The sequence below is a fragment of the Lagenorhynchus albirostris genome, chromosome 14 (assembly GCF_949774975.1).
Source record: "Lagenorhynchus albirostris chromosome 14, mLagAlb1.1, whole genome shotgun sequence".
Lineage (NCBI taxonomy): Eukaryota > Metazoa > Chordata > Mammalia > Artiodactyla > Delphinidae > Lagenorhynchus > Lagenorhynchus albirostris.
The window spans coordinates 12,415,169-12,442,748 of NC_083108.1; the positions used below are offsets into that span (position 1 = coordinate 12,415,169).

At 42.7% G+C, this 27,580-nt stretch overlaps 2 protein-coding genes across 6 annotated transcripts in view; both read left to right on the plus strand.

Annotated features, from left to right (window-relative positions):
• Positions 1 to 10,622, plus strand: part of KDSR (3-ketodihydrosphingosine reductase) — a 43,709-nt gene extending 33,087 nt beyond the window's left edge. For 2 of the 3 annotated variants that reach the window (XM_060170377.1, XM_060170379.1), the window contains one exon: positions 2,063 to 6,240. In XM_060170377.1, the coding sequence (XP_060026360.1) occupies positions 2,063 to 2,182 (120 nt within the window). In that variant the 3' untranslated portion in view covers positions 2,183 to 6,240. Of the gene's footprint in view, positions 1 to 2,062; positions 6,241 to 10,349 lie in introns of those variants that run through there. The other variant, XM_060170378.1, reaches the window with a different exon arrangement.
• A 1,661-nt stretch (positions 10,623 to 12,283) lies between these two features.
• BCL2 (BCL2 apoptosis regulator) overlaps positions 12,284 to 27,580 on the plus strand; it is a 183,372-nt gene continuing 168,075 nt past the window's right edge. The window contains exons 1-3 of one of the 3 annotated variants that reach the window (XM_060170734.1): positions 12,284 to 12,898; positions 13,111 to 13,960; positions 19,400 to 19,505. In XM_060170734.1, coding sequence (XP_060026717.1) covers positions 13,394 to 13,960; positions 19,400 to 19,447 — 615 coding nt within the window. In that variant the 5' untranslated portion in view covers positions 12,284 to 12,898; positions 13,111 to 13,393 and the 3' untranslated portion in view covers positions 19,448 to 19,505. Of the gene's footprint in view, positions 12,899 to 13,110; positions 13,961 to 18,380; positions 18,451 to 19,399; positions 19,506 to 27,580 lie in introns of those variants that run through there. The other 2 variants (XM_060170733.1, XM_060170732.1) reach the window with 2 other exon arrangements.

Consider the following 27,580-nt stretch of genomic DNA (forward strand, 5'->3'; position numbering starts at 1 on the left):
TGAAGTTAAAAAAACAAAATTTGACTTCATTTATTTATTTATTTTGCGGTACGCGGGCCTCTCACTGCTGTGGCCTCTCCCGTTGCGGAGCACAGGCTCCGGACGCACAGGCTCAGCGGCCGTGGCTCACGGGCCCAGCCGCTCCGCGGCATGTGGGATCTTCCCGGACCGGGGCACGAACGCGTGTCCCCTGCATCGGCAGGCGGACTCCCAACCACTGTGCCACCAGGGAAGCCCTGACTTTATTTTTTAGAGCAGTTTTAGGGTTATAGAAAATGTGAGCGGGAATTAGTGAGTTGCTGCAGACCCTCTCTTCCCCTCCCCCCTCCCTATTATTAACATCTTGCCTTACTGTGGCCGCACTGTTACAATTGATGAGCCAGTATTGATACATTATTACCAACTCAAGTCCATAGTTTGCACTAGGGTTTATTCATGGCGTTATCCATCCATCCTGTGGGCTTTGACAAATGTAGAATGACATGTATCCACCATTGCAGTGTCATACAGGCTATTCACTGCCCTGACGTTCCCCTGTGTCCACCTGTTCATCCCCCACCCCCCTTCTGAACCCCTGGCAACCCTTGATCTTTTTACTGTCTCCAGAGTTTTCCTTTTCCAGCTTCCCTTTGGTTTTTACATTTTTCAAAATTATCCTTGCGCACACTTCAGAGAATCAAATTGTTTTTAAGACTCATTATGAGAAACAGCAAACCCTCACCCCATATCCCGCGTTTCACCTTTCTCAGGAGCAGTCAGGCTGTCCTCTTAGCTGGACCTTCTGACCTTCACCTCCTTATCTCTAGGCAGATACTTACGTGGCCCCTTCCACTTGATTTCTCAGTTCGGGATCAGGTACTAGCTCTGCTCTGAAGGATGAGGATGGAGCTCTCCTTTTTCCACCCTGTCCCACCTGCTCACACCCGCCTCTCCTCCATCCCCACCCTCCCTTTTTAGTGATATCGTGATTTTGGTTAGATCTGTATTGAGATAACCATCCTTAGGGCTATTTAAATGCTCTTCACAGCTGAGCTATGTAATGCACATAACTAATTTTCCTTTCTTATACAACCTTTTGTTTTCCCTGAAACTATTGTTGGCCTTTTTTATGTATTATTTCTGTGTATTATTCCTAATGACTGTCTTCATCTCCTCTCAGAAATATCAGATACTCTGTCAGTTTCACCACTGGAAGGAATGCCTCCTGGTGCCTTCTGACCTGCCTGTCAGGAGTGGCTGCCCCCAGTCAGGTGCTTAGCTGACCCCGGCCTCCCCTTCACGGTCATCCTGGGGGACCCGTCTGCCTCTCTTGGGTATTGGGTCCCCTCCTTCTGCGTCACAGGACATTGCCTTTCTTTGTTGACACCGCTCTCTTTGGCTGTTTACCTCTTCTGGTAGCTTCCTAAAAAAAGGGTGCTGGGGAGGCAAATTTTTTGAGGCTTTGTGTATCTGAAACTATTTCTTTTTAAAATTTCCACTTACAGGTGTTGTAGTGAGAGTTCTTTAGTGGAAAGAGGGAAAATTAATGGATATGGTTAATTGCTGTCTTAACCCTGAAATAGTAATTGCCCTTTTTCAGTTGGTTGTCTGCCCTGGTACGGAGTGCGCGGTGGAGGCCGGCCCTGGGCTTTCTCACCACAGTGCTCTCAGCACTTAGTGTAGGGTCTGCCTTTTACGATCAGAACATAAACCTTAAACCGGAAAGCCTTGGTTGTAGCTTGGATACTTGAGGTGCTGCACTGGATCTACCCTAGCTCAGAGAACCCCAAGACTACTAAGAATCCCTGTTTTGTTCTTTGTATAATTTGCATATATTAACTGGACACATGTTTTGTCGTTACCTGCCTGGCAGGCCCTGTGCTGCCCAGTGGCTCAGAGCAGACAACTTCTGTTCGCCGTGTTCTGTTGGCACTTACAAAGTTTTCATCATACGCACTCATCCTTGGAGCAGATTGGAAGATGCGTCTTAGAAACTATTTATCAGAGACATAGCCTAAAATCCCTTGACATGGATGATCGTGTCGTCCTGTTGCATGAGCTCAAAGGTCTCTTTGTCTTGCAGGTAGTCACCATGGGCCTCTTCCGTACGATTGCTTTGTTTTACCTTGGAAGCTTCGACAGTATAGTTCGTCGCTGCATGATGCAGAGAGCGAAATCTGAAATTGCAGACAAAACTGCCTAATTCTTATCCCTTGGAAAAAGACTTTCTAAATCATTTGACCAGCTTGCTGCTAAACGGGACGCAGTTTTTGGCCTGCAGACATTCGTGTCTTGCTTTCGAATCTGTGAGATTGGACCAGTGCTCTTCAGAAACCTGGCTGCAAGCGGGGGGATAGACGTTCAACTCCAGAGAATATTATTAATACTATGCAAATTGGGAGCAGGAGACCACTTGATTCTCCGAGGCGGAGAAGTGATGGTAAGGGAATTCATAGCGTGTGAGCAGGGTAAATGACAGGATTCCAGAGTGATCACTGAAAATTTTTTTCTATTTATTCTTTTTTTTTCCCTGGTAGAGATCAAGTCCAGAAATGTACTTTCCAAGCACTTTTTTTAACCTTTCATGAGAGGCAGTTTATGGGTTCCTGGGGCCTTTTTCTTTTCTTTTTTTTCTTTTTAACTTGGTGTATTTTATTCCAGATGCATTTTATACATTGCCGCTGTGTCTGAGTGCATAGTAACGTCCCTCACTTACTCTGTTGCTGGTGGACTCTCGTGGCTTCTCTCTCTTTGATCCCATAAAACTACAAGGGGGATGGGAGAGGGCAATGCAGTGGAACAAAGGAGATAAATATTTTCCAGTCGGAAAAAGTAATGCTTTCTTGTCTTCTTTAGACTCAAATGCTTAGGGCACTGTTCATTTTTCATTCACTGGGAAAGGCAGGCTCCTAAAATGTTTTCTGAAGAGAAGTCAAATCTTAGAAGCTTAAAAGTTTACAATTTCTTCAATAGCCATGATGACCTGAAGCTCACCCATGCCATTGTAGTGTCTTATTCTTCCCATGTCTTCCTTTCCAATTTTGCTTACACTGCTATAATATTTTTGTAAAAAAAAAGAGAAGACCAGTTTTTTTGACTTGACTTTTTAAATTAATTAATGAATTTATTAAAGCAAATGAAAAAATTAGAAAGCGTGACCTTTGTCTCCTCGTAGCATATATGTAGCTTTTAAGAAAGGCTGATGATAGCATGTTTCAGTTTTATTCATTAAGAAAAAACATGTAGGATGACAAGGCCGATGTTGAAGATACTCGTTTTTGAAATAAAATGATCACCCTGTTCTTTCTATGACTCTCCCACTGACCCTGAGAACATCCTCTCTGTACCACATGTTAAGAAAGCCCAGCCATCACTCTCACCGTAGAGACCTGGGAATCCCGTTGGTCCCCTGAGTTTTGTTTTGAGATGCCAGGCTCCGTTGTCCATTGGTTGGATTTCCACAGCAAGTGCCTCTGTTGAGTTTTAGCCACCGCTCCCTGCTTCGCTCTGTCATTGTATGTGTTCCTCCGACTTGAGGGCAGTCACCTCCATTGTAACGCTGTGTCCCCTCCCCTCTGCATACACAGTAAGCTTATACATTACCACCTTCCAGTTCCTTTTGGGGAGAAAAGACCACTGCTTTTGAAGAAGAAACTTTTTTTTATTGTTTAAAAAAAAACAACACAAAAGGTTGTTTCGGTAACAGTACAAAACAATACAATTCTACAAAAGATTAAAGACCTAAAAATTATTGCAAATCTTTTTTGCTTTTGAGTTTTTGAACTCTTGACTTTAAAATGACTTAATTTTTACAAAGTAAGATGTCTAATGGCTTTAATCCATGGTGTCTTTTTAAAAGACATGAGAATGGCACATTTTCAAACACTGACAAAGACAGAAGAAATTATTATTTAATATATAAGGTGCTTGGGATGACTTCATTGCAGTTTATGGGAGTGGTTTGAACCCATAATGGTTTCATGAATCTTTCAGCCTTAGAGAGCCATCATCTGCAACGTTGAGTCATATCGGGCAGCCTCTGAAAGGGAGTAAAGGCTGTGTTCTCCTAATTCATGGATACAAATTAATAGCTGGGTGCTTCTCAATTTTATTCTTTTCTCATAAATGTTTCTCGAACGTTGGCACCTTCTACTGAAGGTCTATATTAAAATCTAGTCCCAGGTGATGCCTCATTTAATAAAATTAACTATTTTGCAATAGTTATTTCAATATACATTTCTCAAGGTATCCTCAGAGAGAACACTGTGACTCCAGGTCACCTACTGCATTAACAAATTTGCAATGCCCTGTTCCACGGTGGGGAGATATCCCCAACCCAAATGAAGCTCAGGCATGAGAGCAGATCTGTGGAGGTTATAGTATCAGGGAATGGGCTGCTTTGCCAGAGACGGCAAAGGTCTACATTCTTGTAACCAAAAAGCTTTGAAAACTGAGGTGTTCCTTTTTTTCTCCCTAAATTTGGTGCCGTAATTCATTTGATAGCAAAACCTGACTTGAACTGACTTGAGATTATTATAGTTTTTATTTATGCCACTCCATGGGCTGTTCATTAATTTTGTCCGAAGAAATACCAATGAGTTTGACTTACAGGGATTGCCCCAGACTCTGTGGAGATGTTTTGTAATATCCAGTATATGCCCCATACTACCTTTTTAAATGCAAAAAAAAAAAATGATGAATTCTGAAACACATCTGGCCTGAGGGCTTTGGATGAGGGATTGTAGACACTTAAGCAGCATCACATAACGATCTGGCTTCATCCAAACCATGAACATATTACAAGGCAAATTCTATTTTTTATCCTTTTTGGCTCAATTCTTGTACAACCTTTTTTTATACCGACTTGCTTTTTTGCTCAGGGGAAGAAGAGAAAGCCTGAGTCAGATTGTTAGGGAAACTACTGGCTTTTTTTTAAGGATTGCATTGATTCCACACTTTCTATTGTACCCAGAAGTGGGTATGTCTTACTTGTGGCAGAAGAAGTTCAATCATAATTCTGTTGAAATGTGGGTTCTCTCTGTGTGAGACATAGGTTATTATGTGAGTTTCAGTTCCAAGTGTCTGCCTCTGCTAGGCTGGGGTGTGCTGTTTTATTATAATGTATTTGTGAGTATATTTATTTTAAAATGCTTAACGTTACTCAGCCTTAGAAATTCCAGAATATGTTCAAGGACCCTCTATCATTGAAAAAGGTGTAAAAACAATTCTCATTTATTTTTACAAAAACAAAGTCAAGAGAGTTGTTCTTTATGTTTTAAAATTTAATTTTCACTCCTGAAAGGAGAAGAAACTAAAAATGCTGTTAGTGATGGTCCCTTTATACGAACACATATATGTTTGATTACATCTCTGTTTGGATCTGTTAAGCCATATATTGTTGATTCTTAGAAGTAAACATTTGAGAGACCATTTCTAATATTTAGATGACAAGAGCATTTTGATCACAGTTGCTTAGATGCAAAGAATTGTATGTCTTTGTCTTTCTAGAAGTCAATACCATAATAATTTTTTTTCTTACTGAATTGTATCATCAACAGATTTAATTTTATTACATCATATTCCACTTTAAACGTGTCTTAACTCACTTGAGGACACTTAAAAGATTCACACTTTTTGACATAAAATGTTTTGAATCTTTCTCATTTCCTTATCTTCTTAGTGACTCAGCTTTGAAAAAATACCTACTAACCATAACCTTCCATATTCTGGACTAAATCTTGTTTAGTTCAGACCAGTGATGGCAGATTTGGTATTTTGAAGAGGAGGTAATAGCTATTATATTTTACACTTGCTTGATATGACAACTCTAAAGACATTTTTAAACTGTTAAGAGTGCCTATGGCTATTTTGATATATATTAGAACCTGTGTTTGCTACTTTAGAAGCTTTTGTGGCAGAATTGTAACCTGATTTTCATATCTTGTATTTCTGAATCACAACAAGAAATAAATGGGGAACACGCTTTACAGATTCAAAAACTTCTTTTTTAGAAATGTCCATTTTTTTAAAGAGATGTTTAAACAAAACACAAACCTCTTTCATAATGTTATCCTAACCTTGCATCTTAAACACTTGACAAGGCTTGATTTATATCACTTTTTTAGGAAGTAATATTTTCACGGTAAGTATTTCGTATTCTGGGCCTTCGTTTCAAATGTGTTCAGTGTTTGTTTGACTCCATTGTGGGATATATGAGTCAAAGAGTAAGAAATGTGGAATTTAATAAAATTTCTTAAGTAATTATGTTTCATACACAAATAAATTGATTTCCCGTACTTTAAACCTTCATATTCCAACAATGAAATATCTCCTAGACTCTTGAAGGGCATAGAAGAGAGATACGGGAAAGACACGCCTTAATATTTATTTCTCCATCCTTAAATAGAAAAATTTTGGTCACATTGAGAAGAGATGCTTTGGATGTCTTGATTGGCAAACTTAACCTGTCTTTAAATTTGAGCAACTTATATATGTAAATGGCATAGATATCACTTCTATAATTTTTTATGTTTGGACGTTTAAAAAGAGAAACATTTCCTGACCTCTGTTCCACTCCTGATTTTATACACCCCATTTTTCCTCCTTCAACATGTATTTATTGAGTGCCTGTGACGAGCTCGGTATCCAGGCGCCAGGGATATGACTTTGCATAAACAATCTGTCCCTCCCTCGTGGCAATTACATTTCTTATTTCCCTCCCCCCTTCATCCCTCTGAAGGCTCTTACAAGCCTTACGAGAGGAAGGGGAACCACTCCCCATTCCTTTCTTCAGGCCTCTGAATTTTATGCCACAATTATTTGAATGCCAGGCACTATTCTAGGCTGGGAATGCACAAAGGCAAATATGGTCCCTGCCCTCAAATAGTTTATAATCTAGGGAGAAAGACACACGTCAGAAATTACATGGTGATCCAACAATAGCTATGATTAAGGTATCATAACATTTGAAAACGTAACCCGTGCTAGTCACTGTTGTGAGTGCTTTGCATTTTACTCATTTAAATCATCCACTAACCCTACCAGTGGTACCTTTATATCCCCATGTTATAAATGAGGGCACAGGCACAGAGCGGGTGTAAGTAACTAGGTTAGGGTCGCGGCTGCAAAGCGATGAAGCCAGGATCCACACCAGTTTTCTGTCTTCGAAGCTCCTAGCCTGCGTACGAAACCTCTTCTAATGGCATAAGTGGAATCCTAGGACTGCCCAGGATAGTCGGGGATGATCTCACAGGGGAGAAAGTTGTTGAGGTAAACCTTGAGGAATGAGTATGAATTTGCCACAGGAAAGTCGGGTTCCTTTCAGGGAGATGAGCAGATGTGCAAAGGCAAAAGACATGCGAGATCTTGGCGTATTCCAGGAAGCACATAGAGGTGATGTGGCTACAAGAAGGGAAAGTGGAAGGATTGGGTGGGTGTCCAGGGGGTAGGCTTGGGTCACATCATCCCATGCGCAGGAGTTGAGATTTCGGCCTCTGAAGAGCTTTGAGCTGAAATATGAAATGGCAAGATTTAGAAAGATCATGGTTCCCTTTGAAATTCAGGCGTTGCTGAGCCCTTGCGCCTAGGAATAAACATCTCATTACTTTGGAAAAAAACATATTAAGATAGAAGATAAACATATTGTTAAGGGTTGTATTGTGTGTCCTCAAAAGATGTTGATGTCCTAATCCCCAGTGCCTGTGGATGTGACCTTATTTGGGAATGGGGTCTTCATAGATATAACCAAGTTAAGATGAGGTTATTAGGGTCCTAATCCAATGTGACTGGTGACCTCATAAAAATAGGAGAAAACAGAGACACACAGGGAGAATGCCACAGGAGGACGGTGGTACAGATTGGAGAGAAGCAGCTGCAAGCCAAAGATTGCCAGCCCCCAACGAAAGCTAGAAAGAGGTAAGGAAAGATTTCTCCCCAGAGCCTTCAGAGGAGCATGGCCCTACTGACACCTTGATTTTGGACTTTGAGCTTCCAGAACTGTGGGAGAATAAATTTCTGCTTTAAGCCACCCAGTTTGTGGTATTTAGTTACTGCAGCTCTAGATAACAAACATATTAACCTTGATTTTTCTAAATGTGTTCATCAACAGTTAATGTCTGGGAGATACTGTGCTCTGTGCTAAAGAGTATAAGAGAATAAACATTAGTTATGGAACATAAGAATGTATATTCTTTGCCTGTTTCCCCTCAATACTGTGGTGTTTCATGTCGATCCAACAAGAGCAGTAAACATTTGAAACGTATAAGACAAGTTCCTAATCTCAGTTGATTCACTTTAAATGCCAAGTCATTAATTTGAAAGGAAAAAATTGCCACGAGTGAGTTTATTGTGCTTTCCTTTGTAAACCACACGTAAACGTTATTTGCTGGCTGTTAAACTTGCGCAACAGAATGACTTCCCTGCACTTCGTTGCTTGGTTTCAAAAGTTGTTGCTCGGGGCTTCCCTGGTGGTGCAGTGGTTGAGAGTCCACCTGCCGATACAGGGGACACGGGTTCGTTTCCCGGTCCGGGAAGATCCCCACATGCCGCGGAGCGGCTGGGCCCGTGAGCCATGGCGGCTGAGCCTGTGCGTCCAGAGCCTGTGCTCTGCAATGGGAGAGGCCACAACAGTGAGAGGCCCGTGTATCGCAAAAAAAAAAAAAAAAAGAAAGAAAAAGTTGTTGCTTAATGATTCCAAACATTTTTTTGAGGCTTAGGACCCACCAAAAATTAGCCAGGTGGGTTTTTCAGTTAAACCAAGGCTTGTTGGTTTAGATTTGGTAAAAGAGTTTCCTGATGAGGACAAGGATGGTTTGAGAGCACACAGTGGATTACTTGGATGCGATCACACTTACAGAAGAGGGGCTCTGGAGCAGAAATGAGTCAGGAACAGTACTACTGTTAGTATTACTAGTAACTAATGCTAATAGGGAATTAGTATTATAATAATAACATTATTTTATAATGTTTGCCAACAACATGTGTAAACTGTCTTAAAGCATATGGCCCTATTTAACATAAGAGTTTGTAGTATATAAGATACTTATGTCAATTATATCTCAATAAAGTTGGAAACAATAATGTAGAAGATACTTGAAATTGGAAATTAGTGTTTTGGATTGCTTATCTAGGCCTGTGGGATGTTATTTTTTAAGCAGTTTCTTTTTCTTTTATGCAGGCTATCTGCTTGTTTTTACTCTCCCTACTCAGTTCATTTTGTTGATGGATTTATTTTCACGTCAGTTTGCCTAAATGGTTTGGGGTCATGTTTTATATTTTTAACTCTTTCATCTTACCTATTAGTTGTCAGTTCCCTCTCAGTAAACACTGTATTTCTATCCTTGTTTTAAATAAAAATTTTAATAGTTGGGAAGATTTGATATATACCTATATTAAATATTAGTATTTATGTTCAGGTTAGAATAATGTCCTTTTTGAATTTCATAAACTTTGGGAAGATTTATATTGGTGATGGATGAAGAGAACCTTCTGAATGATACTGTTAAACATCAACCAGTAGGTGGCAAAAACTGGCAATAAAAAGCTTTTTGTTTGGCAGATTGGAGAATAAAGAAGGGAAACACAGGCCTTTCAGACCCTTGGTACAATCTCCATTCCCTGCATCTTGTTCTTTTCTCTTCCCGGTGCCACCCTACTGCTAGAAGCCAGCCAGGCAAAACCACGAAAAGGACCATCCATTGGCTCTAAGTGGAAGACGTCTTGGGAAGTGAAAAGCCCACAGTGCCTACATTTTGAAGGTTATCGGAAGGTCTCTAGATTCGCACCTAGGACTCCTGACTCAGACCAGTGCTCCCTCCGCTAGCTCACCAATACTCACAGACAAATAGTTAAGTCCCACACCTCCAAGGAATACTTGTCTTTACATTTTGGGTGGACCCTTAATAAGCATGCAATCTGAATGGAGGAACGGTTTCACTCTTTTGATTGAAAGAGTATCCAGAACATTCCTAGGGAATATATAGCCTTAGTCAAGGAATAATGCAGACCTGTCTGGAGAATGTTTGGTTATGGTCAAGATGCCACTTAAGTGTGGAGGAATCTGTAAAGTGAGGCTCTGTGGAGTAAAGGAGAAAAAACCGCAGCTTTCCTTTTTCTGGGAATGGGATATCTGTTTCCTTCTGGTCTCCCTCTTTGCAGAAGTACAGTCTTTTTTCCAGCTCTGGCCTCTCATTTCCTCACTGACATGCTAGGTCTCAAGCACTAAGGCTTTCAATTCCTCTTAAGTAATTTTGGGGGGTTAGGACAAGGTTCTGAGGAGATCCCTAAACCATGATGTGTGGCATTAACACGGGCTTCTGCTATTCTGTGAAAACATATATCCAGGTCAGTCTATACCCAGTGTCTCTCTCAAGGCCAGCACACCTCCCTGCCGCTGCCATGGATAAAAGGGGACTTTGTTACAGCAGTTGGAAGGCGAGAAGGACCACCTTCCTTCATTCCCTCTTGCTGGATAAGACATTTGTACCAGGCACCCATTCCTATATGCAAGAGGTTGGCATGTTGGCCGATTGTATTTGATAAAATGAAGAAATGAAAATAATTTGCCGTGCTTATTTTGCCACAGAATGAATGCTTTGATTTTAGACTAGGAAAGAGACAAAATATAGTGTGAGAACATATTTGTACACATGGCAGTACTCACTTGTCATGTTTCTATGACCTCAACAGGCCAGTGTCCCTATATGTTTGTACTTGAGTCCTATTAGGTGAGCCGCCGTGCTAATTTTTTCCTGGCACTTTATTTGTCAGACTCTTAGAGATAAAAATAAACACGTGCAACTTGTTTGCCCTATGTGCTTTTCTCCTGGGAGCTATTCATCCTGGTGAATTTTTTATAAAAAATGTGTACATATGTATGTGTAATATATAGGTTTGTGTATGTATAGATAACTCGAGAAGGTGCGAACATCTAAGATTGGCTGCTAGGCGACCGCGGAGGCCTTTAGAAACCCACCCACCCTGGCTGGGGGTCTGCGGGCCTGAAAGTTGCCCTGTAGCCCCCAGTGGCGTCCAGCCCTCACCCAGTGCCGAAATTGTTAGGAGCAGAGGAAAAGCATTTACTTAACCACTCGAAAGCCCTTGGTATCCCTCACTAATCCCTCGGCCGCGCCACTGAGAGCTCTGTGTGGCCTCGGTCACGGATGGTGTCTCCGGAGTGTATGTTGTGCGTGGACACCTAGGAAGCAGCTTGCACGTAAACACGATGCTTGGGGCTTCCCTCGCGGATGAACGTGCAGCGTCGCCTCTCTTGATGGGAGGGCAGCGCTGAGGCCCCTGGTAACACGATGTGTGGACACACACACACACACGCACGCACACACCGCGCGCGCGCACGGCTAGAAACGGTCGAAGTCCTTGGTAACACGATGTGTGGACGCGGACACACACACACACCCCGCGCGCGCACGGCTAGGAAGGGTCGAAGCGATTCCCGGCGCTCTTCCAGCGCTTTTTTTGTCGGCGTCCCCCCCAGCTCCTGGCCCCGGCAGCCGCCCGACCGGCCGCGTGCGGCTCCCCGGGCGCCCCCGGCCCCTCGCGGGCCCCGGAGACTCCGAGCGCGCGCCGGGCCCGCCGCAGGCCCGACGAGGCCCCTGGCACACCCACCGCGCCGCGGCCGCGCGGGAGGCCTGCGCCGCCCGCGCCACCCACCGGCCGGGCCCAGCGGGCGGGCGCAGCGGGTGGGGGCCGTCCCGGGCGCTCCCTCCCCGGCCGCGGGCCTGCGCGCCATGAGTCCCCGGCGGGGCGCGCCACTCCCGGGCCGGCCGCGGCTCCTTTAACCCGGCAAGGGGAGCGGGGCGGAGGGCGCGGAGGGGGCGGAGGGGGCGGCGGGGCGGCACCGAGGAGGGCTCTTTCTTTCTTCTTTTTTTGAATGAACCGTGTGACGTACGAACAGGAAACCAGTCGGTTCGAGAGGAGAATGAAGAGGCCAGGCCCCCCCGCGCCGCGCCCGCCCCCTTCCTCCTCGCGCCCGCCCTCGCCCCCGCCCGCCGCGCTCCCGCCCGTCGCTCTCGGTTTCCCCGCCGAGCCGCCGCCGCCGCCGCCGCAGCCGCCAGCGAAGGTGCCGGGCGCCGGGCCCTCCCCGCCGGCGCGGCCGTCATCGCCCGGAGCGGGTGCGCGGCGGGAGCGCGGGGGAGGCGGGCGCCGCCAGCGCCGCCGCGCAGGACAGGAGGAGGAGAAAGGGTGCGCAGCCCGGAGGCGGGGTGCGCCGGTGGGGTGCAGCGGAAGAGGGGGTCCAGGGGGGAGAACTTCGTAGCAGTCATCCTTTTTAGGAAAAGAGGGAAAAAATAAAGCCCTCCCCCACCACGTCCTTCTCCCCAGCCCTCGCCGCACCACACACAGCGCGGGCTTCTCGCGCTCGGCACCGGCGGGCCGGGCGCGTCCAGCCTTCATTTATCAAGCAGCTTTTCGGAAAATGCATTCGCTGTTCGGAGTTTAATCAGAGGAGGATTCCTGCCCCCGTCCCCGGCTCGTCCACCGGCCCCCGGTCCCTGTCTCTCTCCTGTGGAGGCGTGAAGCGGTCCCGCGGACAGAGATCCATGTCTGTGCCCGCGCGTGTGTGTGCGCGTGTAAATTGCCGAGAGGGGGAAAATCACAGGACTTCTGCAAATACTGGACTGAAAATTGTAATTCATCTGCCGCCGCCGCTGCCTTTCTTTGCTCGTGCTCTTGAGATCTCCGGTTGGGATTCCTACGGATTGACATTTCTGTGAAGAAGTCTGGGAATCAAACTGGAAATTCTCCTAATTTTTACACCCTCCGCCCCCAACTCCTGATTCATTTGGAAGTTTCACAGCAGCTATCACTGGAGAGTTCTGAAGATTGATGGAATCTTTGCCTTATGTATTTGTTTTCACAGAAAAGGAAACTTGACAGAGGATCATGCTGTCCTGAAAAAATACAAGTAAGTTCTTTGCACAGGAAATGGGTTTCATGTAACTTTCAGTGGAAACAGTTGAGATTTTAACTTTAAGTGCATTTGAGTAAGTTTAATTTCCAGGCAGTTTATTATATTATTTTCAGCTGTGTAACTTGTAGTGTGTGTGCCCTGCTTTCACCCACTGTATAAAGGGAAATGCACCTGATTTTGACTGATTAGTTTTTTTAACCTTTCAGCATCACGGAGGAAGTAGACTGATATTAACAATAATTAATAATGTGCCTCATGAAATAAAGATCCGAAAGGAATTTAAATAAAAATTTCCTGCATCTCATGCCAAGAGGGAAACACCAGAATCAAGTGTTCCGCATGACTGAAGACACCCCCTCATCCAAGAATGCAAAGCACATCCAATAAAATAGCTGGATTATAACTATTCTTCTCTCGTGCGGGGCCGTGGGGCGGGAAGCGGGGGCGAGAGGTGCTGTTGGTACCCGGCTGCTTTTCCGTGGGGGAAGGATGGCGCACGCTGGGAGAACAGGGTATGATAACCGGGAGATAGTGATGAAGTACATCCACTATAAGCTGTCGCAGAGGGGCTACGAGTGGGATGCCGGAGACGCGGGCGCCACGTCCCCGGGGGCCGCCCCCGCGCCGGGCATCTTCTCCTCCCAGACTGGGAGCACCCCAGCGCCATCCAGGACCTCCCCGCCGCCGCCCCAGACGGCTCCCGCCGCCCCCGCCGGGGGGCCTGCGCTCAGCCCCGTGCCACCTGTGGTCCACCTGACCCTGCGCCAGGCCGGTGATGATTTTTCTCGTCGCTACCGCCGCGACTTCGCCGAGATGTCCAGCCAGCTGCACCTGACGCCCTTCACCGCGAGGGGACGCTTTGCCACGGTGGTGGAGGAGCTCTTCAGGGATGGAGTGAACTGGGGGAGGATCGTGGCCTTCTTTGAGTTCGGTGGGGTCATGTGTGTGGAGAGCGTCAACCGGGAGATGTCCCCCCTGGTGGACAACATCGCCCTGTGGATGACTGAGTACCTGAACCGACACCTGCACACCTGGATCCAGGATAACGGAGGCTGGGTAGGTGCATGTCTGATTGAATGTGAGTCTGGGCTGGACCTCTCGGGTCTGTGATGTGGAGGTTGGAGTCTGGGTGGGCTACTGGGCCAAGGGAGACCGATGAGCCAATGAAATAATATCAGGGTTGTGGCCTCCCTCCCTCTTTCCCTGTACAGAGGTCTCCCTGCCAACCCAACTGTGATCATTGCTTCCCGGCAAAATTGTTTCCCTTGCTTGCCAGACATTGAAGTTCAAAGATCCAGCCTTTGCTGTTCAGTAGGATCTTGGGGTAAATGGCATCCCTTCAGGGTTTCTCAAACTGGGGGTCCAAGGATCCCCCTCATCACGGTACCTGGCCTGAGTAGCCTGTTGAAATGGGACATTTCAGGGACAACTCATAAACTAGATGCCAGGCTGGGCCCTGGCAATCCGCATCAGAAATAAGCTCCCCTGGGGGTTTCTTCTTTGTACTAAAATTTGAGAACCATCCAGTTGGAAGAGCAGACTCCCCCAGGGGACCAAGGGCATGCTTTTTCTGACTCACTTGGTAAGATCTACCCAAAGAGGAAAACCAGTGTAGCCCCTTTCCCTGGAACACCTGGATGTTTGTAAAGAGGTGAGCTGTGACAGAATTTGCGTTGGCTGTGTACCTTGTGTTCTATTTCTATAACTTGTGTGTGATTTTGAGGTTCACTGGAATTTTAGTATCTTCTACTTTTCACCACCTAGAATCCGCGTGATTTGGTGGTCCCCTCTGCTGGCAAAACTTGCATCTAGAGTATCTATATAAAGTGTAGAAGAATTGATTCGTAGCTGTGGGTTCTCATGCTCTGGCTTTAGTTGAAGTGATTGATGCCTGTATTTCTGAAGAACATCTGTGAACTGTTTTTTTTCTGGTCCTGTTGTGCTAGATAGAGCCTCTATCATGTCGCCATGAAGTTCTTTTTGTGTGTCTGGTTCTTTGGGGGAGGGGTACAGATCCTAAGACTGAAGAAGTGTAATTGACATCTACACTTTATATCTGAAGTGATTAATTTGTGAAAAAGTGCAAGAGGAATTAATTCTTGTCTTTTAATCTGAAGAGCTGTCTTTGAAAAAGGATACAATTCGTGCTTCCTTTCACAGTCTCTAGGGAGAATTACTAATGTTATTATTTTATAGGACCTAACAGGAGCAAAAAGCTTAGAAGTCACTACAGGTGTATTCGATTTCAAGAAGCACGTTACATACTTTACTACAGTTTACAAAGTGTGCTAATGGTAAGGGGCCAAAAAGAGAAAAGCCCAAGAAAAGTAGATGACTGACATGAACATCTGATCCTACTTGACCAAAGTTGACAAAATATTGATGCCACTGTTCAGTGTTTAAAAGTAAAACATCCCCATTTAATCTCTAAAATTTAAATGCTTTTTGTGAATTGTTTGTTTTTCGAGATCTCATATTATCAGATCTTTAGTAATTCTTGAAGAATTCAGTGAAGTGTGTAAAGAATAGTTTTGTTAAATGTTTGGTTAAGTAGGTGGTTTTATTTTTAACCACCATAACCAAAGAGGTAGGGACTTCCAGACGCCAAAAGGATCATTTTAAGACCAAAGTAGAACTAATATAACAGTTTGACTATTACATATTTTTGTGAAAATAATTTTAAAAATTTTCTTTCTAGTTGAAAGAAATCCATGGTGGTAACTGTCATGTGTCAAGTAATTTAGTAAAAAGATGGGAAATGGAGACATATGTTTATGATAGAAATTAAGATATAATCTTGATCTTTATTGTCGAGTTGTGGTATATTAACATCTCATACAGTTGAATTTTCTTTTTAAGTGAAGGCTCACCTTTTCCTCCTTTCCAAATAGAGTTTTCTTAGTAGAGCCTATCTTTGTGGTCAACAGGTATCTGAGGTTGATAAATGTGGAGGCTACGTTTTATGATGCCAAACCACAATGACGTACCGTAGAACATGATAAACTTTTTTTGGACAAAACCTCTTATAGTAAAAATAAATCATATAGAAGCACAAATAGCTGATGGTAAAATGTGTAGCTTTCAGGACAACATATAGATGGATGACTAGGAAAGCAGAGGACTTTGGCAAAAAAAAAAAAAAGTATATATCAGGAAATGCAATCATAAATGTCCACTTTGGAATAATAAAAGTGGTAGTACTCGAGAGCCTGACGTACTTATCCTTTAAAAGGTGCATCATGAACCTACATTTTTATTTTAAGCGTTTGGCATACATATTTTCCTCCAAATTTGTACCAGTCAGTGTTGCATCTCTAATAATATGTTGCGTCTTGCAGTGTAAAGGACTCAGTAAGGATGGTAAAATTTCAGAAGAGAGCTAGCACATTCTTTTAACGTTGGACAATGTTGTACTTGTACTGTTTACAGGGCTTGGTGGATCAGCTCATCTACTGAATCTATTCTTACGGGGGCTTTAGATTCTAAGTCACATTTTTTTTCTTTGCTGCTGCTACTTCTGAGGCCGAGGAAAAACAGTTTGCATTCCATGTTCCATAACTTGGAGAAAGCAGGGCCTTGGATGATAGGTGTCTGAGAGATGGTCCTAGAAGTCTACAGATTATATAAAGACTAAAGAAGAGTTGGCGGTGGAGTGGAGTATGGCTTTATTCCTAAGTCTGAATAAGGCTTCCAGAGGGAGGCAGGTCTAGATGTCTGAGACCCTGCCACTCCAAGTGTGGCTCAGGGACCAGCAGCCTGGGCGTCACCTGGGAGCTTCTTAGAGATGCAGAGTCTCAGGTCCCGCCCCAGAGCTTCTGAGTCAGAATCTGTGGTTCGCACGTCTACAGGTGTTTGTGTGCACGTGAGAGTTAGAGATGCTGGCTGCCCTCACCGACCATCGATTCTCGTGGACGCCTTTTAGGAAAAATGGCAATCTGGGATGGATGCTACAGTGTACCTTTCCAGTGGCCCCGTGGGTCCATAATATTACCTAGGATGCTGAATATTTCCCATGTGTCCGCTAGAGTGATCTGACCCTTGGAAGAAATAGACTGGAATGCAAGAGAGACAGGAGAGAAATTGTTATAAGCTCCATCCTCTCAAGAATGTTTTGCGTGGTAGCTATACAATTTGTGTTGGCATTACAGACCCCATGAAAGTAAGATAGCTTTTCTACTCCAGTTAAAGACAGGAAATTTAGCTCTTTTAATAGCTCCATTTGGTATTGTTTGATCCCCTTGTAACACAGTTCAAATTCTGTAAATGAGTTTAGGGGCCCTGAGACCGCTTCATGACCAAGGGGCTCTTGCAAGCAGAGGGTTGAGATTTGGGGAAGTTGATGGTGAATGAACATTGATCGCGCCCTCCGAACTGAGAAATGTGACAACATTTTGCTTCATTTGCTTCTTAGGAGAGAGTGAGATGTTTGACAGCTGCAAGAATGACATGCCATAACTTGGATATTGGGTTCATTCTGTTGATGACATGGTGGTGCGACTTCTTTTGTGTGTTTGTCATTTGGTCTTTGTGGTTTAGGAAGACAGGAACTTACTTCTCCACATCCAGTAGAGGTTGGCTTCCTTTTTATTAGTTGGTCAGCAAGCAGTTTCTCTTTTCTGTACATAGTCCACATCTACCCAAACGTTTGATTAACCGGAAAGCAATACTCTTCTCAGGCCAGTGTACAAAATACATGAAAAAACATCAGTTTTCTAGTGGCTGAGTTTCAGCTGCTTATAGCTAATTTTGGCAACAAAATGATAGGATTAAAAATAGCCTGAAGATGATCCAGTCTTAAATAATATATTTAATGATGAACTTTCCTTGGGAAAGTGCATCTCCCTGCCTGCTAAGAATCACATGACCCCTTTCAGTAATTTATTTTGTAGAGAAAGATACATTATTGCTCCTAGAGTTTGCAGTTATGTGCTGTTGAGCGATTGCTTTTGGGGACTTTTGTAAAATTTTATAGTTCACGCAGTTCTCTTTTCTGTTTTAGGGCCTTTGTTGCTATTTAATGTTGGTGGAAAACATGGCTTTCTTCTGTGCATCCTGTTACTTTTAGCTGTGCTTTCTAGTGAGAACTGATTGATCTCTTTAGCAATCCTTGATTGAACCGGTACATTTCAGAATTGCTAAATGTTATTAGGCTACACAGCACACCAGGTAACAGAAAGCCACAGATTTTTTTTTTTTAAGCCAAACTCTTAAATAGTTTTTCTTTATCTCGACTCCCAGTCCTAGTCAGCTTTTTGGAGGATGATAAACCCACTCATAAAGCAGGTGTGCGGGTGCTGTGTGTATTAATGGTGGTCTCTCCCACTCAGCACGTCCCCGCACCCATTTCTGAGGTCATCCATCGTGTCTTCGCCAAGACTTTAGCAAAGCAGTATTTCAGCAGAAGTGCATTTGTGCTGCAAAAACAACACTGTATTTGTAGTGTACAAGTAAAAAGGTTTTTTTTTTTTTCCCACAGAGATATATCGTATTTGAGGTTCAATTCAAACAAAATCAGTGCTTGACGTTGAAACGTGGTTAACGATGAGAGTCAGCCAAGGACGGAGACAGTTATTCAACAAACATGACTGCAAGTCTTCTATGTGCCCGGCCCTGGGTTAGTTTGGGGGTCCAGGGAGGAAGGCTTTTCCCCTGCTCTGGATGCCCTCATAGACCAGGGCTGGAGATGTCGTTGTGAACTCAGTTGCCACACAGCCTGATAAAATGATTCTAAACTCTCAGATTTAGAGGGAAAAAGAAGAAACAAAACAAAACAAAACCCTAAGGATGTGTTATTTTGCATACACTTCAATCTTTGTCTGAAAAAGTTATTTCTAACCATATGGTTGTTCATGTGTGCATTAGGCCTGATTTAACTAGGAAGAGAAATATAGATGATTTAAAAAATACTATGTTACACGGACGTACGCTTAAGAGAACTGAAAGGCAAGGGGAGTTCCCTTGGTAAATATTTACCCATTAGGTGCTCTTTCTACATATTATGAAGACTTAATAAACACTAGCCTGCAGTTTTTAAAGTATTTCATTAGTATTTTTTTTTTGGTAAAAGACACCCGAGACTCTGATGAGGTTGATTAGAATAGATTAATTTGAAGAACTATCTTTCTTAAATCATTCTGGCATGCAGACAAGTCCAAGTCGATTTGAACCAGAACAGGGGAGAGATTAAAACAAAACCTTTTGTTTTGGTTTGGTTTTAGGTTCTAGCACTGTTCTGTTTATTAAGAGGCTTCTCTTCCAAAACGCTACTTATAGAAATTCCTAGTCCACTGAGACATTTGTGTTCCTGAAGAGCAGGTGTTTACCATCTAACATCTTTTATGCGTGGTCCTCTTTCTCTAAATGGAGGTTGTTAAACTTTTGAAGTTACGACAAAGCCATTTTCATTTCTAAAAGTATTTTCGTAGATTGCAGTGTGTTCTGATCTGTGCTCGATTTTGTAGTGCCAACACGATTTCTCTGCTCTTTATTTGCCAGACAAAAGATAAACCCAGCTGTCCTTCAGTGAGAATGATGACGGAATGATTGTTTCTCCAAAGCCGTGTGGGCTTTCTCGTCCGGGACCCTCCCCACTCCCGCCAACCTCCATCACTGACCCCTACCTGCCCATCACCCCACCACAGGGAGACCTTCAAGGGGTAGCTCCTTGTCACCTTCCAACATGTTAAGGGTGGGATTCACCTGAAGGAAAGAGCATTATGTCTAGATAACCAGCAAGAGGGGGCAGAAAAGGGGTCTGCCCAAGCTGGAATATTATAACCCTTACTCCAATCTTGCTACAGGCAACCGTGCAAGGAAAAATTCTGTCATCAGATATGATGCTTTCCCTCCAGAGATCATAAATTCCAACGCTGTGCAGGGAAAACATAGAATCTGCTGGAAGAGTTTGTACTAGCTCTGATCTCTGCAGTGTGAGAGTAGAATGAGGGTTATACTCTAGCCTTAGATAAACTTTGACTAACTAAACAACTAAAATAGCTTATACTAAATATTACTTCCCCAAACGCCCTCTTAAACACGTTAGAAAGAGAATCTCCCTGACATGCTGGCATGGCCATTGGTAGCAGTTACAAAAGCACTAAGGGCTACTTGGCTGATTTTCTTAGGCGATGGACCAGATTCTACGAGCAATTTCACTGGCATCAGTATTTCCATTCTGCTCCTTGTTTTGCCTTCAGAATTTCAGGGATGGAGCCATATCCCATTTTTAGTTAATAATTGGCTAATCAGCTCTCTGGAGCTTCAGCGTAATGAGTCAGAAGCTTATGACTGCCCCCACTCTCCTTCCTACTCTGTCTCCTGAAACAAGCCCAAGGACCCACTGTGTCAAGTGAAGCTTAAATTTTCCAAGGGAGATTTTTACCATTGAGACCAATACATCTTTCTTGTGACAGTTCCAATGACTGTATTTCTCTATTTTTTAACTGTCTTTTCTTAAGCTGGGAAAGAATATGGAGAGTTTATGACTTTTAATGCTTGGAGCACCAAACAAGGCATGAGCGTTGCAGGTTGTCTTTTCTTGACTTTTTCTAACTCTTCTACACAAATACTAAGATTTCTTCTGCTTTACAGTACGATGAATGTCATACCTATGTATTACCTTTGAAATTCAATTGCAGCCAAATATTCTACTGAGATGCATTAGAATTTTCAAAGGGAATATGGGACAAAAACTTAGTCTTCTTAGTTCAGTGCCTTCTTACAATTAGCATAGGAATAAAATTAATTACAAATTATATCATCATCTTTACATATTGATATTTTATCTCTTTGGAAAAAAAGAAAGTCTATGAAGGATGCCAGTTGGCACCTGTAAGTCTAGAATTTCAGGATTATCTCCTAGCTATTTTCCTTTTTTTTTAACATCTTTTTTGGAGTATAATTGCTTTACAATGGTGTGTTAATTTCTGCTGTATAACAAAGTGAATCAGCTATACGTATACATATATCCCCATATCCCCTCCCTCTTGTGTCTCCCTCCCACCCCTCTAGGTGGTCACAAAGCACCGAGCTGATCTCCCTGTGCTATGCAGCTGCATTCTACTAGCTAGCTATTTTACATTTGGTAGTGTATATATGTCCATGCCACTCTCTCACTTTGTCCTAGCTTACCCTTCCCACTCCCTGTGTCCTCAAGTCCATTCTCTACGTCTGCGTCTTTATTCCTGTCCTGCCCCTAGGCTCCTCAGAACCATTTTTTTTTTTAGATTCCATATATATGTGTTAGCATATGGTATTTGTTTTTCTCTTTCTGACTTACTTCACTCTGTATGACAGACTCTAGGTCCATCCACCTCACTACAGATAACTCAATTTCATTTCATTTTACGGCTGAGTAATATTCCATTGTATATATGTGCCACATCTTCTTTATCCATTCATCTGTCGATGGACACTTAGGTTGCTTCCATGTCCTGGCTATTGTAAACAGAGCTGCAATGAACATTGTGGTACATGACTCTTTTTGAATTATGATTTTCTCAGGGTATATGCCCAGTAGTGGCATTGCGGGGTCATATGGTAGTTCTATTTTTAGTTTTTTTTTTTTGCGGTACGCAGGCCTCTCACTGCCGTGGCCTCTCATGTGCGGAGCACAGGCTCCGGACACGCAGGCTCAGGGGCCATGGCTCACGGGCCCAGCCGCTCTGCGGCATGTAGGATCTTCCCAGACCGGGGAACGAACCCACATCCCCTGCATCGGCAGGCGGACTCTCAACCACTGCGCCACCAGAGAAGCCCTATTTTTAGTTTTTTAAGGAACCTCCATACTGTTCTCCATAGGGGCTGTATCAACTAACATTCCCACCAACAGTGCAAGAGGGTTCCCTTTTCTCCGCACCCTCTCCAGCATTTATTGTTTGTAGATATTTTGATGATGGCCATTCTGACTGGTGTGCGGTGATACCTTATTGTAGATTTGATTTGCATTTCTCTAATGATTAGTGATGTTGAGCATCTCTTCATGTGTTTGTTGGCAATCTGGATATCTTCTTTGGAGAAATGTCTATTTAGGTCTTCTGCCCATTTTGGGATTGGGTTGTTTGTTTTTTTGATATTCAGGTGCATGAGCTGCTTGTAAATGTTGGAGATTAATCCTTTGTCAGTTGCTTCATTTGCAAATATTTTCTCCCATTCTGAGGGTTGTCTTTTCGTCTTATTTATGTTTTCCTTTGCTGTGCAAAAGGTTTTAAGTTTCATTAGGTCCTATTTGTTTATTTTTGTTTTTATTTCCATTTCTTTAGGAGATGGGTCAAAAAGGATCTTGCTGTGATTTATGTCATAGAGTATTCTGCCTATGTTTTCCTCTAAGAGTTTTATAGTGTCTGGCCTTACATTTAGGCCTTTAATCCATTTTGAGTTTATTTTTGGGTGTGGTGTTAGGGAGTGTTCTAATTTCATTCTTTTACATGTAGCTGTCCAGTTTTCCCAGCACCACTTGTTGAAGAGGCTGTCTTTTCACTATTGTATATTCTTGCATCCCTTATCAAAGATAAGGTGACCATATGTGCGTGGGTTTATCTCTGGGCTTTCTATCCTGTTCCATTGATCTATATTTCTGTTTTTGTGCCAGTACCATACTGTTTTGATTACTGTAGCTTTGTAGTATAGTCTGAAGTCAAGGAGCCTGATTCCTCCAGCTCTGTTTTCCTTTCTCAAGCTTGCTTTGGCTATTCGGGGTCTTTTGTGTTTCCATACAAATTGTGACATTTTTTGTTCTGGTTCTGTGAAAAATGCCAGTGGTAGTTTGATAGGGATTGCATTGAACCTGTAGATTGCTTTGGGTAGTATAGTCATTTTCACAATATTGATTCTTCCAATCCAAGAACATGGTATATCTCTCCGTCTGTTTGTATCATCTTTAATTTCTTTCATCAGTGTCTTATAATTTTTTGCATTCAAGCCTTTTGTCTCCTTAGGTAGGTTTATTCCTGGATATTTTATTCTTTTTGTTGCAGTGGTAAATGGGAGTGTTCCCTTAATTTCTCTTTCAGATTTTTCATCATTAGTGTATAGGAATGCAAGAGATTTCTGTGCATTAATTTTGTATCCTGCTACTTTACCACATTCATTGATTAGCTCTAGTGCTTTTCTGGTAGCATCATTAGGATTCTCTATGTATAGTATCATGTCATCTGCAAACAGTGACAGCTTTACTTCTTTTCCAATTTGGATTCCTTTTATTTATTTTTCTTCTCTGATTGCTGTGGCTAAAACTTCCAAAACTATGTTGAATAATAACGGTGAGAGTGGACAGCCTTGTCTTGTTCCTGATCTTAGAGGGAATGGTATCAGTTTTTCACCATTGAGAACGATGTTGGCTGTGGATTTGTCATATATGATCTTTACTATATTCAGGTAAGTTCCCTCTGTGCCTACTTTCTGGAGGGTTTCTATCATAAATGGATGTTGAATTTTGTCAAAAGCTTTTTCTGCATCTCTTGAGATGATCATATGGTTTTTCTCCTTTAATTTGTTAATATGGTGTATCATGTTGATTGATTTTCATATATTGAAGAATCCTTGTATTCCTGGGATAAACCCCACTTGATCATGGTGTATGATCCTTTTAATATGCTGTTGGATTCTGTTTGCTTTTGTTTGTTGGAAGATTTTTAAACACAGTCTCAATTTCAGTGCTTGTTTATTCTGTTTATTCCTTGTTCAGCCTCAGAAGGTTGTGCTTTTCTAAGAATTTGTCCATTTCTTCCACGTTGTCCATTTTATTGGCATAGAGTTGCTTGTAGTAATCTTTCATGATCCTTTGTATTTCTGCAGTGTCAGTTGTTACTTCTCCTTTTTCATTTCTAATTCTGTTGATTTGAGTGTTCTCCCTTTTTTTCTTGATGAGTCTGGCTAATAGTTTATAAATTTTGTTTATCTTCTCAAAGAACCAGCTTTTAGTTTTATTGATGTTTGCTATTGTTTCCTTCATTCCTTTTTCATTTATTTCTGATCTGATCTTTATGATTTCTTTCCTTCTGCTAACTTTGGGGCTTTTTTGTTCTTCTTTCTCTAATTGCTTTAGGTATAAGGTTAGGTTGTTTATTTGAGATGTTTCTTGTTTCTTGAGGTAGGATTGTATTACTATAAACTTCCCTCTGAGAACTGTTTTTGCTGCATCCCATAGGTTTTGGGTCGTCGTGTTTTCATTGTCATTTGTTTCTTGGTATTTTTTTATTTTCTCTGATTTCTTCAGTGATCTCTGGGTTATTTAGTAGTGTATTGTTTAGCCTCCATGTGTTTGTAATTTTTACAGATTTTTTCCTGTAGTTGATTCTTAGTCTCATAGCATTGTGGTCCAAAAAGATACTTGATACAATTTCAATTTTCCCAAATTTACCAAGGCTTGATTTGTGACCCAAGATATGATCTATCCTGGAGAATGTTCCATGAGCAATTGAGAAGAAAGTGTATTCTGTTGTTTTTGGATGGAATGTCCTATAAATAGCAATTAAATCCATCTTGTTTAATGTATCATTTAATGCTTGTGTTTCCTTATCTATTTTCATTTTGGATGATCGGTCCATTGGTGAAAGTGGGGTGTTAAAGGCCCCTACTATGATTGTGTTACTGTCGCTTTCCCCTTTTATGGCTGTTAGCATTTGCCTTATGTATTGAGGTGTTCCTATGTTGGGTGCCTAAATATTTACAATTGTTATATCTTCTTCTTGGATTGATACCTTGATCATTATGTAGTGTCCTTCTTAGTCTCTTGTAATAGTCTTTATTTTTAACTCTATTTTGTCTGATACAAGAATTGCTACTCCAGCTTTCTTTTGATTTCCATTTGCATGCAATATCTTTTTCCATCCCCTCACTTTCAGTCTGTATGTGTCCCTAGGTCTGATGTGGGTCTCTTGTAGACAGCATATGTATGGGTCTTGTTTTTGTATCCATTCAGCCAGTCTGTGTCTTTTGGTTGGAACATTTAATCCATTTACATTTAAGGTAGTTATCGATATGTATGTTCCTATTACCATTTTCTTAATTGTTTTGGGTTTGTTATTGTAGGTCTTTTCCTTCTCTTGTGTTTCCTGCCTAGAGAAGTTCCTTTAGCATTTGTTGTAAAGCTGGTTTGGTGGTGCTGAATTCCCTTAGCTTTTGCTTGTCTGTAAAGGTTTTAATTTCTCCGTTGAATCTGAATGAGATCCTTGCTGGGTAGAGTAATCTTGGTTGTAGGTTTTTCCCTTTCATCACTTTAAATATGTCCTGCCACTCCCTTCTGGCTTGCAGAGTTTCTGCTGAAAGATCAGCTGTTAACCTTATGGGGGTTCCCTTGTATTTTATTTGTTGTTTTTCCCTCGCTGCTTTTAATATTTTTTCTTTGTAGGTGATTTTTGATAGTTTGATTAATATGTGTTTTGGCATGTTTCTCCTTGGGTTTATACTGTATTGGACTCTCTGCGCTTCCTGGACTTGATATACTATTTCCTTTCCCATGTTAGGGAAGTTTTCAACTATTATCTCTTCAAATATTTTCTCAGTCCCTTTCTTCTTCTCTTCCTCTTCTGGGACCCCTATAATTCGATCGAATGTTGGTGCATTTAATGTTGTCCCAGAGGTCTCTGAGACTGTCCTCAATTCTTTTCATTCTCTTTTCTTTATTCTGCTCTGTGGTAGTTATTTCCACTATTTTATTTTCCAGGTCACTTATCCGTTCTTCTGCCTCAGTTATTCTGTTATTGATTCCTTCTAGAGAATTTTTAATTTCACTTACTGTGTTGTTCATCACTGTTTGTTTGCTCATTAGTTCTTCTTGGTCCTTGTTAAATGTTTCTTGTATTTTCTCCATTCTATTTCCAAGATTTTGGATCATCTTTACTATCATTACTCTGAATTCTTTTTAAGGTAGACTGCCTGTTTCCTCTTCATTTGTTAGGTCTGGTGGGTTTTTACCTTGCTCCTTCATCTGCTGTGTGTTTCTCTGTCTTCTCATTTTGCTTAACTTACTGTGTTTGGGGTCTCCTTTTCTCAGGCTGCAGGTTCGTAGTTCCTACTGTTTTTGGTGCCTGCCCCCAGTGGGTAAGGTTTGTTCAGTGGGTTGTGTCGGCTTCCTGGTGGAGGGGACTGATGCCTCTGTTCTGGTGGATGAGGCTGGATCTTGTCTTTCTGGTGGGCAGGACCGCGTCCAGTGGTGTGTTTTGGGGTGTGTGTGATCTTATTATGATTTTAGGCAGCCTCTCTGCTGATGGGTGGGGTTGTATTCCTGTCTTGCTAGTTGTTTGGCATAGGGTGTCTATTACTGTAGTTTGCTGGTCGTTGAGTGGAGCTGGGTCTCAGCATTGAGATGGAGATCTCTGGGAGAGCTTTCACCATTTGATATTATGTGGAGCTGGGAGGTCTCCTGTAGACCAGTGTCCTGAACTCGGCTCTCCCACCTCAGAGGTACAGGCCTGACACCCCGCCGGAGCACCAAGACCCTGTCAGCCACACGGCCAGGTATGTGGGGAGTTTCTTGCCTTTGGGAAGTCTGACGTCTTCTGCCAGCATTTAGTAGGTGTTCTGTAGGAGTTGTTCCACGTGTAGATGTATTTCTGATGTATTTGTTGGGAGGAAGGTGATTGCCACGTCTTATTCCTCCGCCATCTTGAAAGTCTCTCCTAGCTATTTTCTTTATGAATTCCTGCTGGGATATGTGTCTATCTACCTCTCTCTCTCTCTCTCTCTCTCTCTCTTTCTTTTTCTCTCTCTCTTTTTAAAGCTGAAAACTTTTAGAGGTGGTTTGGAGCTATTTTCTAACAAAATTTTAAGTATAATGATGCACAGCCACTTACTAAATATTTAAGTGACAGTATAGGAAGGAAACGATGTAATAAGAATCTGCCTGCCAGTGCAGGGGCCCAGGTTCAAGCCCTGGTTCGGGAAGATCCCACGTGCCACAGAGCAACTAAGCCCGTGTGCCACAACTACTGAGCCTGTGCTCTAGAGCCCATGAGTCACAACTACTGAGCCCACGTGCCACAAGTACTGAAGCCTGTGCGCTTAGAGCCTGTGCTCCACAACGAGAAGCCACTGCAATGAGAAACCCGCGCACCGCAACGAAGAGTAGCCCCCGCTCACCTCAACTAGAGAGAGCGTGCATGCAGCAACGAAGACCCAATACAGCCATAAATAAACAAACAAACAAATAAATAATCCCTTCAAAAAAAAAAAGGAGAAAACAATAAGAAGTCTTAATCAAGGAAAATGAGCAGTTGTTTGCAAATCTTAACCCCAAGGTGTTCCTAGCAACCAGGGCAGTGATGGGAACGGAAAGTATAAATATCTTGTTATTTTGTAGAGCGTGCACACTACCTTTTTCCATTGAGAAAATGTTTATTGAGGGCCTACTATGTGCAAAGCTCTATGCCAGATGTTTCACTTGAGTGAAAAATGTGGACTTTAACCTTTGCCTCTAAGGAACTTGCCTACCAATAGTGAGACTAAGACAAGTACTGTGTAAAGTGCTGTAATCCTTTACACACTTTAGTGGACAGAGTGATCCAGGCCAGCTAGAAGGGGATCTGGAAGAGCTTTATGCAGGAGATAACAGTTGGGAGATATGGGGAGAGGGCATTCCAGGTAGCTGGGCTGGAGAGCAGGCAGGAATGCATGAGGCGTTGCTGGGGTCTGAGAGATCTCTGGTGAGATAAGACTGGCCCTAACTTGAGAGGTTGG